Source organism: Dendronephthya gigantea, unplaced genomic scaffold, assembly GCF_004324835.1.
Source record: "Dendronephthya gigantea isolate DGI-Jeju-01 unplaced genomic scaffold, DenGig_1.0 000039F, whole genome shotgun sequence".
Lineage (NCBI taxonomy): Eukaryota > Metazoa > Cnidaria > Anthozoa > Malacalcyonacea > Nephtheidae > Dendronephthya > Dendronephthya gigantea.
The window spans coordinates 714,555-735,434 of record NW_021163049.1 but is presented as its reverse complement, the minus strand read 5'-3'; the positions used below and the strand labels follow the sequence as shown (position 1 = coordinate 735,434).

Genomic DNA, 20,880 nt, shown 5'->3' with positions numbered 1-20,880 from the left:
GATTTGAGAATTTTTTCTTCAAACTTCTTTTAGGCAGAACGGTATAATGTTGATGAAGTTTCCAGTCCATATCTTCTGGGGTTAAGGGCAGTAAAGAAGAAAGGACCACTGTCTTAGCCAATTACACTGCGGGGTTCAACACTTTGAGAAGATAACATTGGGAGACTACTCGGATATGGATGAGCTTTTCGCTGGTTCTCATTTCGATGTGGATGAAAATTTTGACATTAATGAAGCTGATCTCAGTACAAAAAATGATGATTATTTTTGGAACTATAACAGCGACGACAGTGACGTAGCAGATGATGAAGAAGATGATGAGGAAGTCGATAGTCGATTTGGTTTAAACGATGATAACGTCAATGTTAACAACACGTTTATATGAACTTTTGGATCATTTATGACTTCTATGGCCTTCAAAATATATTAGCAATAATATGCCGCTTCACAGTGAAGTCACATCCGTAATAGCTAGCATGGGAAAGGATACAATGTATAATGCCGCAACGTCTTTAGGTGGGGGGTGGGGTTATATTCATATATTTACGTTCGGCATTCTTAGTTTCTATTGAAAGTGATTGTTTTCATGACCTATTAACATGAATATATGAACACAGGCGTCCCTGTATATATTGGTTACTGAGTTTCATCTCTCATGCTAGGTTTGGTAATAAACTAATTTAGGATATTATTGCATATATATCATGAAGTTCCTGTACTATTTTAGTTTATATATGGTCATATGAATATATCCATGCACTTCTATCATATAGTCAGACAAGTCGCAGCATGTATAAAATTACCTTGAAAACCTGTATATACTATTAGTATAAGCGTATAAAATAAAAATACGTAGCAAACCTGGTAGTAGACAATTAACTATTACAAATATATCTATTATTATTAACTTGTACAAATATCTCAGAATCAACATAGCAGAACTCTGCCCCCAACATTGGGCTTGGGTCGTTTTCCACCATGTTCAGTGTGGTCATTGTACTCTGAGAAGACAATGACAAATTTTACCCAAAAATATTTTCATAATCAATAAAAATCCGGAAAATCCAATTTTAGGGTCCTTTTTCACCATGTTCAAGTGCGGTCATTGTATTCTCAGAAGACGATGACAAATTTTACCCCAAAAATATTTTCATAATCAATTAAAATCCGAAAAATCCAATTTTAGGGTCGTTTTTCACCATGTTCAGTGTGGTCATCGTATTCTACGAAGACGATGACAAATTTTACCCCAAAAATATTTTCATAATCAATAAAATTTAGAAAAATCCAATTTTAGGGTCGTTTTTCACCATGTTCAGTGCGGTCATTGTACTCTGAGAAGACGATGACAAATTTTACCCCAAAAATATTTTCATAATCATTAAAAATTGGAAAAATCCAATTTTACGGTCGTTTTTCACCATGTTCAGTGTGGTCATTGTACTCTGAGGAGAGGATGACAAATTTTACCCCAAAAATATTTTCATAATCATTAAAAATTATAAAAATCCAATTTTAGGGTCGTTTTTCACCTTGTTCAGTGTGGTCATTGTATTCTGAGAAGACATTGACAAATTTTACCCCAAAAATATTTTCATAGTAAAAAAAAATCCGAAAAATCCAATTTAGGGTCCTTTTTTACCATATTTAGTGCGGTCATTGTATTCTCAGAAGACGATGACAAATTTTACCCAAAAATATTTTCATAATCATTAAAAATTGGAAGAAAAAAAAGGTCAGGTCGTTTTTCACCATGTTCAGTGTGGTCATTGTATTCTCAGAAAACAATGACAAACTTTACCCCAAAAATATTTTCATAATCAGTAAAAATCCGAAAAATCCAATTTTAGGGTCGTTTTTCACCATATTCAGTGCGGTCATTGCATTCTCAGAAGAGGATGACAAATTTCACCCCAAAAAATATTTTCATAATTATTAAAAAAATTGGAAAAATCCAATTTTAGGGTCGTTTTTCACCATATTCAGTGCGGTCATTGTATCCTGAGAAGAGGATGACAAATTTTACGCCAAAAATATTTTCATAATCATTAAAAATTGGAAAAATCCAATTTTAGGGTCTTTTTTCACCATGTTCAGTGCGGTCATTGTATTCTGAGAGGACGATGACAAATTTTACCCCAAAAATATTTTCATAATCATTAAAAATCGGAAAAATCCAATTTTTGGGTCGTTTTCCACCATGTTCAGTCCGGTCATTGCATTCTCAGAAGAGGATGAAAAATTTTACCCCAAAAATATTTTCATAATCATTAAAAATTGGAAAAATCCAATTTTAGGGTCGTTTTTCACCATGTTCAGTGTGGTCATCGTATTCTACGAAGACGATGACAAATTTTACCCCAAAAATATTTTCATAATCAATAAAAATCCGGAAAATCCAATTTTAGGGTTGTTTTTCACCATGTTCACTGCGGTCATCGTATTCTACGAAGACGATGACGAATTTTACCCCAAAAATATATTCATAATCAATAAAAATCCGGAAAATCCAATTTTAGGGTCGTTTTTCACCATGTTCAGTGCGGTCATTGTATTCTCAGAAGACAATGACAAATTTTACCCCAAAAATATTTTCATAATCAATAAAAATCCAGAAAATCTAATTTTAGGGTTGTTTTTCACCATAGTCAGTGCGGTCATTGTATTCTCAGAAGACGTTGAAATTAATTTCAGATGCCGAATTTAATGTTACTTGGCGCATGGTTAATAATTTCTAATATATAATAATTCAGTCAGGCGCAAAACAAATTGGGCGGGAAATCACAGGAATTTTGCTTGTATGTTTTATAAAAGTCTCCGCTGTTTCGCCTTTCTCGGTTATAAGGGTAATTGGTAGTAAATCTACATATCTGTGTCGACAAAATGGGAAGATATAAGACGCTGTTTCCGTCAAAGGTAATGAAATATTCATGAACTGCAGCATAATGGCTTTAATCGCCCAAATGCAAATTTGTGGTCGAGAACTACCAGTATATGAATTAAAGTAGGCCAAGCACTTTTACTTGTCAAACCGTAAGGGTAAGATTTGCTCAAATTATCTGAGTAGTTTGGTGTGCGTTTGTGCATAATAAACTGCTTTTCAGGCTTTTGTTGTGTATGGACTCAAGCAAATTCAAGTGTTTGCGATTGTTTGTGTCCACCACTCCACCTTGTCAGACTACCAAGAGTACAATATTTAATAGAATATTGTTAATATGTTGATTAAAAAGCATCTAGAGAACAAAACTTAATTAATTAGGTATGTATACAATAAAATAGATATAGAGTCAGTTCAAAATGTAAACAAATCTTCTAGCACATTACTTTATATTTGCATCTTTATGAAAGGTCATATATTTAATCGATTAAACACTCTTCCCTTAACATTAAAACCACCTGGGATTAAACAAGGTAAGTAAAGGAGTGTGCATCAGACCACAATGTAACTCAATGGGTTATTTATTGGATATAATACACTAAAGCCCTGAGTAAACTACAAAACATTGTTGCAGAAACATTTGTATTTCACGATGTTTCCTCAAATGTTTTCCTCAATGCCAAACAATCATACTTGGCAATTCTACTGTTAATTAACTCATTGATCTGGCACACCTACATGTGCCCTATTATGATCCTAAAAAACACTCAAATTAGCTATTATTCTCTGAATTTTTAAATGCTTTTAAATGTTTTTAAATTTGGGTAGGGGAAAAGTGGTGTATGCTGGGTCCCAACAAAAATTACAAGCGGTTAGACAACCATGTAAGTCACAGCCATAGAGGTATGACACAGGCAATGGTCCATAGACTTGGTGAACAAAAATCTGAGCGTGAAATTACATATGTTTACAAGCCCTTGCACATAAGCCTTCCAAGCAGTTCATTCTATCACATGATTGGGAGGCATGGAGATCCCATGAGATAGCACAGTGCATGCGTCAATCATTGCACATGTTGTCGTCGATCGAGGAAGACATTTATATTATAACTTGTCGAAAACAACCTTCATTTGCATTTATTTAATGGTAATAAAGGCAACGCAGTTGCCTCTGAAAAAAGCTGAATACCAATTTTCGACAGGTCTAACGCAGTTAGAACAAGATCATGGAGACAACGAGTCGTTAGATACTCGTGTATCGAAACTCACCGAAACACAATCAACGTCAGATGTTCTCACTGACATTGCTCTTGATTTGAAGATCAATGAGCTGACGGGTGAGCCTGTAAATGAGGGCCTTGCTGGCATTGTGCAAAGCTTGTTCAAAGAGAAGCTCCCCGACGAAAAATTTCAGAAAAAGATTGGGCAGTACCCGCGCCCTCAAAATATCGAAGATCTGAAAACACCACAAGTTAATCCATTGATTTGGTCTCAACTATCGGCCCAAATCCGAACACACGATTCAAGAGCACAAAAAACGCAAAGTGCCCTTGTGGGGTCGATTGCCGCCACAATCAAAGCGACAGATTTGGCGCTAAAACAACGATAACCGGACAAGGAGCTTGTCACGGCGTTGACTGATGCAGTTGCTTTGGCAATGCAAAGCTTTCATGATATGAACGTCGCAAGACGTCTGGCAATGAAAAATGACCTGCACCAGGACTATGCTTCTCTGTGTAGTTCCACGACACTCGAGACACCGTCAGAATATCTGTTTGGGGATCTTTCCAAATTGACGAAGGACATTGCTGACGCTAACAAACTTGCCAAGAGAGTTCGTCGCGGCTCTTGAGGGAAACAGCAAAGCTTCAGGTCAAATAACAGTGCCAGTGGACAACGCTATTCGCCCTATTCTAGTGGGAATCGTAGATTTCCAACCAATCAGCGTGCAAACGGGGATTTTTTGTCCAGAGGCCATTATCCAAAAACAAAAATGAAGAGAGCTGCGAAGCAGAATTAAAACTCTCAAATACAAACACTAATTTGAAACAGGTATGTAAAAATACAGTGTTTACAGCTGGCCGGTTGGCCAGCTATTTGCAAAATTGGCGTGAAATTACAACTGACCAAACAATTTTACAGTATGTTGCTGGGGTAAAAATAGATTTTACGGAAGGCAGAACGCCTTTTCAGTCAGTATTTAGACCTAGTGTATTCAATCGCAATGAACACAAGGTTGTAGAAAAAGAAATTCACAAACTGCTCCAAAAAGGGGTGATCAGAGTATCCTCCCATGAGCCTGGTGAATATATTTCCACTATTTTCCTTAGACCTAAGAGTGATGGCTCACATTGTGTAATACTTAATCTGAAGCAATTTAATGAATTTGTGGAGTACCACCATTTCAAAATGGACACCTTAGATGCGGTGCTTAAAATGATGAGGCCTGGCTGTTTCATGGCTTCTGTCGACCTACGGGATGCTTACTATACAGTCCCAGTGCATGCTGAACACCAAAAGTTTCTCAAATTCATGTTTGATGGAACTCTGTATCAGTATACCTGCCTACCGAATGGGCTTGCTTGTGCTCCACGCATTTTTACCAAACTTTTGAAGCCAGTGTATGCTACATTACATGAACAAGGATACCCAAATTTGGGCTATATTGATGACTCATACCTGCAGGGTGACAACCCTCCAGATTGCACCAACAATGTTAATGCAACGGTGTCCTTGTTCAGCAAGTTGGGCTTTTGTTTGCATGATGACAAATCTGCGTTTGAACCAACTCAACAGTTAGTTTTTCTGGGGTTTCAGTTAAACTCTTGTACAATGACTGTTTCTCCCACACTCAAAAAGATTGCCAAAACAGTACATGCAGGTACTAAATTAAAAAACAAACAATCACTACTGATTTCAGACGTGGCCGAAGTAATTGGCATTCTGGTTTCCAACTTCCCTGGAGTGGAATATGGGCCTATGCATTATCGGGCTCTTGAGAGGGACAAAACTTTAGCCCTTAAACACAACAAGGGAGATTACAATTCAACCATGCAACTCTCACCTAACTCTTTTAAAGAACTTGATTGGTGGATTCAAAACATGTCTCATAGTAAAAGAGACATAGTTCACCCTAATCCAAGTATTATTTTACAGTCTGATGCTTCAAAGCAAGGGTGGGGGGCAGTGTGCATGGATGAGACCGTTGGGGGCAGATGGACATCTTGTGAGGCTACAGCTCACATAAATATACTAGAATTGCTGGCTGCATTTTTTGCTCTTAAGTCATTTGTTAGAAAAGAGAGCAATATTCATGTTCAGCTTCAAATTGACAATACCACTGCAGTGTCATATGTGAATAATATGGGGGGAACTCAGTCTCCTGAGTTAAATACATTGGCTCTTGAAGTATGGGAATGGGCCATTAAACGAGCAATTTGGTTGTCTGCTGTTCACATACCTGGTAAAGAGAACACTAGGGCAGACAAGGAGTCGCGCAACATCTCATACAGACATGAGTGGACTCTTGATAAGGAGGTGTTTGATACTATAGCCAAATCACACCCTCATTTAGATATTGACCTTTTTGCAACCAGGCTGAACAATCAGCTAGACATTTATTGCTCCTGGAAACCAGATCCAGGTTCCCAATATGTAGATGCTTTCTCTCTTGACTGGAGCAAGTTTACATTTTATGCCTTCCCACCTTTTAGCCTAGTGCCATGGTGTGTACAAAAGATTTCACAAGACAAAGCCAAGGGAATTCTAGTTGTCCCATTTTGGCCAACTCAGCCATGGTTCCCTTTAGCCCTGCAGTTGTTGTACGACAGTCCGCGAGTACTTCCACCAAGTCCCAAGCTGCTTCAACATCCTCAGCGGGATCAGCTACATCCACTACACAAAACATTGCATCTGATGGTGTGTCCGCTCTCAGGAATACCATCAGAAAATTTGGCCTTTCTGCAGACGCAACAGAACTTGTCATGGCATCGTGGAGACACGGCACCCAGAAGCAATGCAAGACATACATTGAACAGTGGCTGGACTTTTGTGGTAAAGGGAGTATCAATTACTGTCAACCAAATATAAGTGATGTCATTCATTTTCTCATGCAATTGTACAAGAAAGGTTTAAGTTATTCTACAATAAACACTGCAAGGTCAGCACTTAGTGCTATTGTAGAATTAGACAATGGCACTAGCATTGGGACACACCCTTTAGTTTCCAGGTTCATCAAAGGTGTCTATCAATCGCGAACACCAACACCTAAATACAGCCACATATGGGATGTTTCTAAGGTCCTGGATTATTTGGGCACACTCTATCCTAATAACAAAATTACACTTAAAAACTTGACATTAAAATTGGTAATGTTATTATTGCTGGTAACTGGTAAACGAGGACAGGATATCCACTTGCTTAGCTTACAGGGCATGAAAATGGAGGAAACATCTTGTGAATTTAAGATATTATGTCACACTAAAACAAGCAGACCGGGCAATGACACTAACAGGATTTTAATAGCTCAGTACAAGGATGACAAAAAGATCTGTCCCCTAGACGTTTTGGGGGAATATTTGGACAGAACCAAGGCAATGCGAAAGGACGAACAAAGTCTGTTCATTAGTTACATAAAGCCGCACCATAAAGTGTCTAGAGATACCATATCCAGATGGGCAAAGAGTGTGCTTGAAAGTTCTGGGATTGATACAGCAATGTTCACAGCGCACAGTACAAGAGCTGCTGCTGCATCGAAAGCTAAACAAACAGCAGTCCCACTCGATGTTATTCTGAAAACTGTTGGCTGGAAGTCAGAGAATACATTCCGAAGATTTTATGATAAACCTATCACAGACACAGGTGATATGGGTGCAGCTTTGCTGTCATCCAAAGTTTCCTAACTGTATAAAGTTGATTAAATTGTTGTTTGTCCCCAACTTTGGTGGGGTTTCCTGTATATTCTATTGCACACTTTAGTCAAATATATTGATATTATGTTACAGTGTACATCGGGTTTTCATACATGTGGTTGTGCTAGGCTTTAAAGTCTCATGGGATCTCCATGCCTCCCTATCATGTGATAGAATTGAAAAATTAAACGAGACTTACCTGGAAGTTGAAGTTTGATTGAGATTCTATCACATGATTATGGGAGGCAGGAGATCACATGCCCGGCCCTTCTATCCCTCCCAATACAAAAGTGTTGTGGGCATCTGGTTGGCATATAGGTTATTGCCATACCTCGACCATATTGTTACACTGGCACACCCACAAGCTGCCAAGAATGATTGACGCATTCGCTGTGCTATCTCATGTGATCTCCTGCCTCCCATAATCATGTGATAGAATCTCAATCAAACTTCAACTTCCAGGTAAGTCTCGTTTAATTTTTCAATTAGATTGGAAGGCACAGCAGAGTTCTGATGTGGAGCATGATATGGAGGATACCAGTTCAGCTTCGCATAATACTGTAGCAGGTGCGAAAAGATGTTTATTCACACAATCACAACGTACTCCAGCTGTGAAAAAGGTCATTTTTACTACTGCCCCTTCATTTGCCTTGCATAGTAGAGCCAAAACGCCAATGGTGAAAGTGGAAGAGAGGAAAGTCAAATGTCATGAAGAAGTGCTAAGTATAGCCAATCACAGTTCTAAGAAAAGAAATCCAACACTTGTGTGCTATTTAATTCACAACACGATGCCTTATGCTGTCCTCTCACTTATATGCTTTACTCGCAATAAAGGGACTGTCGCTGATTATTTCAATTCAAAGTTGTGCCAACAAGTATTTGGGTCATTCTCTTTATCATTCCTTGAAAGTGTCTACTGTCATAAGGCAGAAATCATGAGCTATTACCGTTAATTGGGAATGTACCCAAACATTGGAAGGCAAGTGGACTATCGTTTGACATGCAATAAAACCAGTGGAGGATGTGAATGTGTGCCTTTGGATGTCTTTTTTCACCTGTTTTGCAGAAAGAAGTGTGATTTATCTTAATTTGATTGCAAATGCAAGAATTGGGTTAGCCCGGCAACACACATTTGTTACGACTTTTTTTTCTGTGATATATGTGCAAAATACTACAAGGACTTGTCGCAGTACAAGACATATCCGCTGCGCAGAGCATAAAAAGTATATTTTGAAAATATGGACATGTTTTTTACAACATTTTACAAATTACAACATTTTGAGAATAACCAATAATGAAAAATATAATTGGTTAATTACCGAGAAATATATAAATTACTTAAATGATTATTCACAATGGATCTTATAGGGAACATCGCTGACGCATATTTCGTGAAATTGTTAACTGTTTATGTGTGAGACATAGCTTGTGCAACCAACCCAATGACACCAACGCAGAAAATGAGATGTTGCATGAAATTTGATTGACAAATTTGATTGACAAACTTCAATCAAACTTCGTGTAACATCAGTTTTTCTTTGTTTGACGTCATTATGAAAAAAGTTCTATAGCATCTATAAACCATCATACGTGGGGTAAAGGAAATAAGTACTTGTGTGGCGATTCTTAGAACTGACCAAGGACAAGAGTATTCTCTTCATTTTTGTCCGGGAAAAATGTTCTGCCATCTTTAAAAGTAATGCTCGTAAAAGCAAGTTTTTGGACGAGTCATCCCTAATTTGTCGCAAGTGAAGTTGTCTTCCTGGCATAACAACTCCTGTGCCAAATAGCTTTACGGTTTCTTCATGAAGCCCAATGACAATTACTCTGTCGCCTAGTTGGGATGCAATGAATACTATAATGTGATTGGCAAACAATAAAACATACTACAACTTTTTTATTATTACATGAAATAAAAAAGAGCTTTAACTTACCAGCTTTAGGACTGTAATTTAGGTTTGGCATGGTCAGTTTCAGCTGCTGGCGGTGGAGCTGCCGCTGTTGTTGTTGTTCCCGTTGTTGTTGCTGCCCCTGTTGTTGTTGTTCCCAATGTTGTTCCTGTTGTTGTTGCTGCCGCTGTTGTTCCTGTTGCTGTTGCAGCCGCTGTTGTTCTTGTTGTTTGTTGTTCCCGTTGTTGTTGCTGCCGCAGTTGTTCCTGTTGTTGTTGCTGCCGCTGTTGTTCCTGTTGTTGTTGCAGCTGCTGTTGTTCCTGTTGTTGCTGCCACCGTTGTTGCTGCCGCTGTTGTTCCTTTTGTTGTTCCTGCTGCTGTTGTTCCTCTTCAGATAGCTTTTTCTTCTTCCCTAAATGTAAAAGACGAAAAACAGAAACTCCATTTAAGAAAATGCAAATTTTATTGACCACTGACGTCTTTTTCGTCACAATGTACAGCCAATTTTCACAAGTTAATCATAGTCTTAAATATCCTCCAAGTGAGTCACAAATGCCATTGTCAAAACCCTAGGGGTAGTAGGGCTTTTGGCACACTGCTAACACCCGTCTCCCACTAAAAATGTTGAAGCATGATGATTTTGTAATTTCTTAGATGATGACATAATAAGAATACTACTGCAGCAAATTCCACAACGACGGTGGATTCTTCTTAAAATCGCACCCTTAGATAGTTATTAATATTAAGGTGTTTTGTGAAAGTATAAATCGCTTTTTTGTCTTTTGAATTCCCCACATCACCCCACACAATGCGACATTGTTTGGGGGCGAAAAAGGAGAGTTGAGGTATAAAATCGATCAGAACTTGGAAGCTCATTCGTCAATAGTCAGTACAATCTCTTGCAACTGAGCTACTAGCTAGGTCAAAATTCCCGCAGGTTTGATTTCCACCATGTTCAAGGTAATTTTTCAGGTTTCCTGGTTGGTGAGTCAGAGTAGCACTATCACATATTCATGCTATCATATATATCTAAAATGCCATGATGCAACTGCAGCTCATGTTGGGAGCCTTGTACCATTTCTGTTCTAATGTGTTCTAAGTGAAAAATGTTAACATTACTTTATACCTGTCATATATCTCTCAAAACGATCAACAATAGCCTGTCCCTCTGCCGATCAGTCAGAACAACTGGTCCCAATAAAATCTTGTCCCAATCCTTCCGTACCATAGAAACAAACTGTGTATCCCAAGGCATGTTTACGATGCGTCAGGATAACAGTGTCACAATTATGATGAATCTTTAAAACATCTGCCTGAGAATGGAAAGTAACAAAATAAATGTTACTAGATATTACCTTTAGCAGTCAGTATGAAAATAACTCTCATTTAAGGATAAATCCTTAAATCCTGAAAGCAAAAAATATCATTTTTGCAAAATTTTACATAAAAACAATTTTAAGCCTGGAGAAGCATAGCACTCAACTAACATGTGATTCCATCTTCTTTCGTTGATCCGTTATATTTGTTTCTCCTTTGTCTCTAATTTTTTTCATGTCTTTAACTTTTCTTGGAAAAAGAACACCACATTCATCACCAGCACATTTTCTTCTGGCCACAGGCTGCCTTAATCCACATTCTAGGCATGTCTATAGAAATTACCAGGGGGTTTTTAAACATCACATTTTAAAATATGGCTAATTTTCTCTACCGCAGCGTCTTTGTCAGCAACTTTTCTTGGTGGCCACAGTACAAAGAGACTGACATTGTTACCTTGTTGCTATAGTCTATTCCTATATATATTACGGCTAGGATCGCTTCATACTTTTTGCCTATTCGTGCAAACAAATTCGCCTAGTGGAAAACGGGTCTAATACCATGATCACAAACAACCATTCGTAAGTACATCGCCGACAGACAGTTATCGGCAAGTTAAAAAACCAGGATTTTGGTCTAGTTGCTGCAATTTATTGGCGATTTTTTACTCTATAATTTTCTATCAGGCCAAATACACACGAAGCATTTCATACACCAATCGCTTTGGGCACTGTTTGACCACCTAACTTGTCTTGCCTTGTCTACCTAACTCGCCTAAGTCATCATTTTTAGTATGGCATGTGAGCATAAATATATTAATATACACCCCCCCCCAAATTGCCCTCACTCATGTTTATTCCACGGTGCATGAAAATATCGCTCAGTTTAACACAACTTGCAATGCAAAGCAGAAATAGTATAACAACCATGATGGTGACCATAAAATTTTTATTGAACAATCATTATCTCTACATGTTTACAAATTGAGGTCATGTTAATTTAGGTTTATAGAAGTCTTATCCTTAGAAGATACACTACTTATTATAGACCTTACCAATTATTTTCCATCACCCAACGCCCTTGCTTACATTAGGGACAAATATAGATTATATTCACATACATGTTTTCCTAAACAATATACCAGTTATGCCTGATCTTTGGCTTGATAACAAAATAATGTTAACCCTATTAAGCACAAAACATCAACAAGCAGTTCCTACATAAACACAAGGCTATTGGGTGAAAAGTAAGTAAACAGTAAGGTTCAATTGGGTACCTTTAAAACACGTCCTTTCCTTTGTGATGAGTCTGGGAAAAATATGAGATATCATTTTAATGAGATATCATTTTAATGAGATATCATTATTTGCTATGTGTATACAGTCCACATATTTTATTGTACAGGTATGTTGTATATTCTAATGATTTGAAGGGTCTTAATTTCGAGTGGAATTTACACATTTCAAATTCAAGCCTGGGACAGTTGATGGAAATATGAGTCAACTATCGGTCCTTCGGCAGGAATCGAACTTACGCTTTTGCGATGCCGGTGCAATGCTCTTACCACTGAGCTACAGAGGTAGCTGCCAAGAACAAGCGTGGTAAAGGTGTATATGATGTGTATATGGTAATATAAACATTTTGTGGTACTAAAATTGCACATACCTAGGTGCACAAATTTGAATACCTACTCAGCAAAATATGATCCTCATGAAAAAAGCTTATTGGTGTACAGGAATGCACATAATTTGTTTTATTTGTACACATGTAATAACCTATGTTTTAGACGTTCCTTATAACAAATATAAAAACTCAAATGTGTTAACTACATGACTGTAGCTACTAGAAGTTTAATGGGAGAACGCAGTCAGGCATAAGAATATTGCCCCCTCCAATAAGACTTCTAGCTAGGAGCTGGTAGCTCGGTTACAGCCATTTTTATGTAGGTGATGTAAAATGCAAGCCAGCTAGAGCAAATGATGTCTCTTATCAGCTCTATTTCTCATGGAGAACATGCCTCCAAACCTCGTGGTCTTATAAAAGTCACACCTATGCCATTCTTGTTTCACCCTCCAAAAATCAAGACCTTCGCTATGCCACTGAAGACAAAGACATGCTGCCAGAAGGAACATGGCTTTGGCTATTGAGCCTCATTTTCATGTTACAAACTTTCTCATGGACTTTCCCTACTGTTGTTTATGACCTCTATGTGATCACAGTGCTTTCAGAAAATATACAAGGCTTTGATAAGATAACTTTACCTCCTACTGTACAACACAAAACCCTAAGCGGAAATTTTATTAAGCTAAATATATATATATATATATATATATATATATATATATATATTATATATTATATATATTATATATATATATTATATATATTATATATTATATATTTATATTATATATAATATATATAATATAATATATATATTATATATATATATATATATATAATATATATATATTATATATAATATATATATATATATATATATATATTATATATAACCAACAAGTATTCCCACACTGCTCGATAGCAAAGACATATAGGAAACAATTGTAACTACCACGGCCAGAAGTAAAACTAAAAGATTTTATTAAAAATATACTAAGCTTAAATTTTCGGCCACATGCCGCAGCCTTCTTCAGAAATTCTGCGGCATGTGGCCGAAAATTTAAGCTTAGTATATTTTTAATAAAATCTTTTAGTTTTACTTCTGGCCGTGGTAGTTACAATTGTTTCCTATATATTATATATATATATATATAATATATATATATATTATATATATATATATAATATATATATATAATATACAAACAACGAACCTATTTACAGAGATAGCCGATCAAACCACCCTCCTTCCACCATTAAACAACTACTGAAATCGATAAACAAACGCTTATCGTGCTTATCATCCGATGAAACAAGTTTCAAATCCGCCGCGCGATTTTATGAGAATGCACTCAACCGCAGTAACCACAACGTCAAATTGCATTACACAACCAACCCCGCCAGACCCAAAACTCCAACCAACAGTAACAACCGAAAACGGAAAGTCATTTGGTTCAATCCTCCCTTTAGCAAAAATGTACAGTCAAACGTTGCCCGTGATTTCCTGAAATTGATCAACAAACATTTCCCTCAAACATCGCGGCTCCACAAAATCTTTAATCGAAATACAGTAAAGGTCAGCTACTCCTGCATGAACAACATCAAAAATGCTATCTCAAGCCACAACCATCATGTGTTAGAAAAACGAGACGATGAGCGCAAAGAGAATCACTGTAACTGTTGTAGAAAAGATGAGTGCCCGCTAGCTGGAAAATGTCTGACCAAGAGCCTCATTTACAAAGCCAAAATAACATCAACGGACAGCAGGAGACTTCAAGAAACGTTTTGCCATACATAAGAAGTCTCTGAACAATATCCAATACTCGACGGAAAGAGAGCTTTCGAAGTATGCATGGAAATTGAAACAAAGCGAAAGAGAATTCACAATGAAGTGATTCCTTCTAAAGCATGTCCCTACATTTAGACCTAGTGGGAGAAGCTGCAACCTTTGCCTTGAAGAAAAGCTGTTTATTTTGAAAGCAGACAAAGACAGAGTGCTGAATAAGCGCTCAGAGTTATTTTCTAAGTGTAGACACCGCTTTAAATACAGTGCACGTGCTAGTATGCTATCCTTACGCATCAGAAAAACAGTTAAATGTATCCATTCGCCTGATGATCGCCTTGAGCGTGAAACACTGTGTAGAGATGACAATATTCTTAGATTAAACATTTATTTATATATATATATATATATATATATATATATATATATATATATTTATTTAAAAATTTGCAATCCAGGCATATTTGTTTGTCAATGAATGTTCTCCGGATTTAAAATTGTTTTTTATTGAGCTTTCGACTCGGTACTTCCAGTCTTCTTTAGAATATCTAAATTATTTACATGTGTATAGCTTTATATATTTAAGTTTCGCGCTGTTCTTTAAGACTCTGTATACGTTGAGAGCGTCTGATTGGTTGTTTTGAAGTTGATCTGATATGAGTGGTAGTTGAGGGATGCATTGTCATGGTTGACTGCATTTCTTTGTCAGGGATGGTCGCTGTGGAATGATTAGATTGTTGTGTATCAGATGCGGGTGGATTTAAGTTATTATTAGTTACATTAATGTGATTATTGATAGAGTCCTTACGTTTTGTCTTATGTTGCAGATAGACTGCAGGAATATCAATATGTCTGTTAATAGTATTGTCGTCTGTACTAAACCAAGCTTCTTTGAATTCATGTGCGTGTTTTGTTCGTGCTTGTCCCAGTAGTTCAGTTTTTGTCTAGGCGAAGGTATGAGAGTTATCGTATGTGTGTACTGCGGGTAGGGATTTAAGGTCGTGTCGTTTTATACCATTCTTGTGTTCAGTTATTCGGGTTTCAATTTTCTTCAAGGTTTGACCTATGTATCATTGTGGACAGTCTTTGCAAGGAATCAAGTAGATGGCATTTCTTGTTTCGGTGGTTGTCGTTTTGTCTTTGTGTTTTGTAAAACATGATCTAAGCTTGTGTGCTGGTTTATGTGCTACGTCAATATTAAAAGGACGAAGTAGTCTGGCAGTCATTTCAGATGTGCTCTGAATGTATGGTAAGGTAACTGTTTTATTTGATACTTCAGGTTCTCTTTGTGATTAATTAATTTCATTAGTTTGTTTGTTACTCAGTTTCGTTAGTACTTTGTTAATGAAATTTGTCGGGTAGTTATTCTTTTCGAAAGTTAAGTACAAGTATTTGCGTTCCGCTTGTTTCGCTTCTTCTGTGTTACAGTGTGTGTCTATTCGGTTAAATAACGTCCTAATGCAGCTTATTTTGTGCTGAGTTGGGTGGTTACTGTTAAAATTTAAGATTTGATCAGTGTGTGTTTTCTTGCGGTAAACCCGTGTGTTTATTGTTCCGTCATTATTTCGTGTTAATAAAACGTCAAGAAAAGCAAGTTGGTTGTTATGTTCTTCTTTGGTAAATTTTATGTTTTCAATCGTTTGATTGATTTCGTATAAAATATCGTCAGTCTTGTCTTTCTTTACCGTCGCGAAGACATCGTCAACGTATCTGTTCCATGATTTGATGTTTTCGTTATTGGTGACCGATTTCTTCTCTAGATCCTGCATGACTGCTTCAGCAAGGAAGCTAGAGAGAGGAGATCCCATAGGTGTGCCTGAAATTTGTCTGTAGTAGGAGTTTTGAAAAGAGAATTCCGTAGAAAGGCAAAGATTAAGAAGGTCAAGAATGTCGTTTTTGTCTAAATTAGTTCTGCTTTTCCATGTGTCATTGTTATTAAGTAGTTCACTTGTGATTCGTTTGGCTGTGTCTAGTGGTATGGATGTGAAAAGAGAAACTACATCAAATGATATCATGATTTCGTCAGGTTCAAGGTTGAGGTCCTTAATATTATTTAGAAAGGCATTAGTGTTGTTAACCGTATGAGGTGATACTTTAACAAGAGGATGAAGAACCATAGCGAGATATTTGGATAACTCAACTCGTATGTTGGGGAGCCTGGAAGAGACACGATAGGTCTTAGAGGGATGTTCTTTTTGTGTATTTTAGGTAGTCCATAAAACTTAGCGGTGGAGGCATTGTTTGGTCGGATTCTGCTATAGTTCCGTTCATCAAGCTTGCCTTTGTCTTTAAGTTGTTTTAATTTCTGGTTAATACGATTAACCATCGTTTTGTTTGGGTCAGTGTCAAGTGGTTGATATGTTGCCGTGTCTTTTAGTAAAGTGTTTGCTTTATCAATATAATCGGATTTGTTCTTAACTACAGTCATTCGTCCTTTGTCAGCTGGTAGTATAATGATTTCTTTGTCATCTTGTAAGTCTTAATAACAACCAACTTGCTTTTCTTGACGTTTTATTAACACGAACTAATGACGGAACAATAAACACACAGGTTTACCGCAAGAAAACACACACTGATCAAATCTTAAATTTTAACAGTAACCACCCAACTCAGCACAAAATAAGCTGCATTAGGACGTTATTTAACCGAATAGACACACACTGTAACACAGAAGAAGCGAAACAAGCGGAACGCAAATACTTGTACTTAACTTTCGAAAAGAATAACTACCCGACAAATTTCATTAACAAAGTACTAACGAAACTGAGTAACAAACAAACTAATGAAATTAATGAATCACAAAGAGAACCTGAAGTATCAAATAAAACAATTACCTTACCATACATTCAGAGCACATCTGAAATGACTGCCAGACTACTTCGTCCTTTTAATATTGACGTAGCACATAAACCAGCACACAAGTTTAGATCATCTTTTACAAAACACAAAGACAAAACGACAACCACCGAAACAAGAAATGCCATCTACTTGATTCCTTGCAAAGACTGTCCACAACGATACATAGGTCAAACCTTGAAGAAAATTGAAACCCGAATAACTGAACACAAGAATGCTATAAAACGACACGACCTTAAATCCCTACCCGCAGTACACACATACGATAACTCTCACACCTTCGCCTGGAACAAAACTGAACTACTGGGACAAGCACAAACAAAACACGCACATGAATTCAAAGAAGCTTGGTTTAGTACAGATGACAATACTATTAACAGACATATTGATATTCCTGCAGTTTATCTGCAACTTAAGACAAAACGTAAGGACTCTATCAATAATCACATTAATGTAACTAATAATAACTTAAATCCACCCACATCTGATACACAACAATCTAATCATTCCACAGCGACCATCCCTGACAACGAAATGCAGTCAAATATGACAATGCATCCCTCAACTACCACTCATATCAGATCAACTTCAAAACAACCAATCAGACGCTCTCAACGTATACAGAGTCTTAAAGAACAGCGCGAAACTTAAATATATAAAGCTATACACATGTAAATAATTTAGATATTCTGAAGAAGACTCGAAGAACCGAGTCAAAAGCTCAATAAAAAACAATTTTAAATCGGGAGAACATTCATTGACAAACAAATATGCCTGGATTACAAATTTTTAAATATATATATATATATATATATATATATATATATATATATATATATATGTATATATATATATATATATATATATATATATATATATATATATATATATATATAAATGTTTAATCTAAGAATATTGTCATCGCTACACGGTGTTTCACGCTCAAGGCGATCATCAGGCGAATGGATACATTTAACCGTTTTTCTGATGCATAAGGATAGCATACTAGCGCGTGCACTGTATTTAAAGCAGTGTCTACACTTAGAAAATAACTCTGAGCGCTTATTCAGCACTCTGTCTTTGTCTGCTTTCAAAATAAACAGCTTTTCTTCAAGGCAAAGGTTGCAGCTTCTCCCACTAGCTCTAAATGTAGGGACATGCTTTAGAAGGAATCACTTGATTGTGAATTCTCTTTCGCTTTGTTTCAATTTCCATGCATACTTCGAGAGCGTCTTTCCGTCTTCCGTTGATGTTATTTCGGCTTTGTAAATGAGGCTCTTGGTCAGACATTTTCCAGCTAGCGGGCACTCATCTTTTCTATATATGTATATATGTATATATATATATATATATATATATATATATATATATATATATATATATATGTATATATATATATATATGTATATCTATATATATATATAATATATATAGATATATATATGGACTTGGTTGGAATTAAAGCACTAAAAGCAGCACACAAAATGAAATAAGTCTATCCATCCATGTTATTAATAGTGCCTATTCACACAAGATTTTTTATTCTATAAATATAAAACAAGATTTTACGCACCGTATAAGTGCATCTATGACATGTAAATAAAAAATTCAATTCATATGTTTTACGAACCTGAAGGATCAACCTTGCAATCAACTCAAGAATTAAACCTACCCAGTGTATTAAAAAAGTATACCCTTTAGAAACTACCCTAACACAAATGCCCGATTAAGCAAATCATTATGAATTATTCATATACTTTTACTTACCACTCGTCAAATTCATCGCCATGTTGATAACAAACATTAGCATGTGCTGCGCATTTGTTTCAAAATTACTGTATGTTTTGCACATGACTTGAATTTTTGATTATCATGAACATAAATAATAGCAATCTATTTTAAAAATTATGTACATATTGGTGATAAAATTGTTATAATAACAAATATAACAGTTAAAAAACATTTAAACTATATATACCACAATGCTAATCCATATCCATTTATAACAAACGCAGACAAAATCTAACATCTATTAATGTGCAAAATCAAAAAGCTAAAAATTTATACTATAGTAAAATTCGTAGACAGTTTTAAAAAACTTGTGCTGTTATAGAGTTTAATTTGAAATCGTCAATATGTTCGTCCTTCGCACGAAATGGCGTTCTTGAACCTCTCGTACATAAATGCACTGATTTCAGAATTTCAAAGGACAATCTAGTTCTAATCCACGTAATCACAGTTGAGTAATCTTCTCCATTTTTTCTCGATAATTTATCCGCTAGATTCTTCAAGAATTTCTCACATTCAATTCCTACTCCTCCATTCGTTCCAAAAACCAGTGGTGCAAAGGTGCCCATTTCTACGTCCAAGATTCTTTGTTGATATTTTCTCTTCTTCTCGTTTTCTTGTTCCCTAAAGATATCGGATGTGGCTTTGTTTTGATAACATTGGGAGTTTACATGCGTTACACGGACGTCAAAGAATGATGTAACTCTTCTAGCCCAAAACTCGCCGGCTTTGATATCTAGTCGCGCCTCTGGGCTTCCTGTTGGTGGACTGTAAACGAAATTGTTCATTGTCCAATGGAATGAGCTTTGGTTCAGATTCAACGTTATTGCATATTCTGCTAAGCAACGTTGTCAGCAGATCACGGACACCGTCGTGCCTTCGGGCCACAAAACCTCCTTTCTTACAGGATAAAGCGTGATTTACGAAAAATGTAACCCCACATACACATTGACTTGGCAGATCAGACAAAGGCATGTTATACCGCATTCTTAATGAATCCCTGAACTCTTCTTTGTTGAGGGTCAAACCCTGTTCTTCAACTGGTATCGAATTTAACCACGAACTTGCTCCTCTATCCTGCGCTTGCTCAACATGTGTTAGGAGATCAGCTGAAAGAGACTCATCAATACGGTCTCTTTTTTCTTTGGCGTTCTGCCTCTTGATCGACTTCTGTTCGTTCTTGATGACATTTGTGCTTGCTGGCATTGAAGTGCTTTGAAATAAAATTGCCTCCACATGTGGGCGTGTTATTGATGTTGATGCAGCATACTGCTGTGGCGCTTCTTCACTTAATGCGGGTATCCCTAAACCTCCATGTGCAGTAGGTAATGTGATGACTTCATACAGTTCTCCAGACAGAGGCTCCTCTTGCCCAAACAGAGTTGGGAGAAATAACTCGTTAATGACTTCCTCTATGAGGTTCACATAATTCTCAAAGGAGCTGATCGTTCGCATAAAAAATGTAAACTTTGATTTGTAGCCTTTTGTGAAAGCGACATAAGCTGGGTGTGGCTGACTTTTAGCTATATCACACAATACTTCGATTTCTTTCCTCCATTGATTGACTTTTTCGTTGCAATACTCTTCTTTGTAATCTGTTGATCCTATTACTGCACCCAGATGACGCCTTCCTTCTGTTGTTATATTCACAGCGCTTCCAAACACTCGCTCAGCCTCAGACGCCAGTAGTTGTGATTTGACAATCAGCCAACTTTTAGAACCATTGACGTGGTATCCAAACTTCATTCCTTCTTCGCGTAGAGCAAGGTACCACCTATATAGCGATGATATCTTCCCACCTCCAGCTGAATCATCAGCCAACCAAACCTGCTTGACTTCA

General features: G+C 36.7%; 1 protein-coding gene and 1 pseudogene across 1 annotated transcript; one reads left to right on the top strand and one right to left on the bottom strand.

Moving 5' to 3' along the window:
• Nucleotides 1–4,021: 4,021 nt before the first annotated feature.
• Nucleotides 4,022–4,729, top strand: LOC114526528 (annotated as a pseudogene).
• Nucleotides 4,730–9,726: 4,997 nt separating this feature from the next.
• Nucleotides 9,727–19,041, bottom strand: LOC114526527 (ras-interacting protein RIP3-like). Its single transcript, XM_028548139.1, has 2 exons — nt 19,020–19,041; nt 9,727–10,088 (listed from the first exon to the last, which is right to left on the bottom strand). Exons 1-2 carry the CDS (start codon nt 19,039–19,041, stop codon nt 9,727–9,729), a joined length of 384 nt encoding a protein of 127 aa, XP_028403940.1.
• Nucleotides 19,042–20,880: the final 1,839 nt, after the last annotated feature.

Coding starts and splice junctions, on each gene's coding strand:
- LOC114526527 (XM_028548139.1), bottom strand. CDS start 19,041: ATGGCGATGAATTTGACGAGTG. Junction 10,089..19,019: donor GGCGATGAATTTGACGAGTG/GTAAGTAAAAGT, acceptor TTTTACATTTAG/GGAAGAAGAAAAAGCTATCT.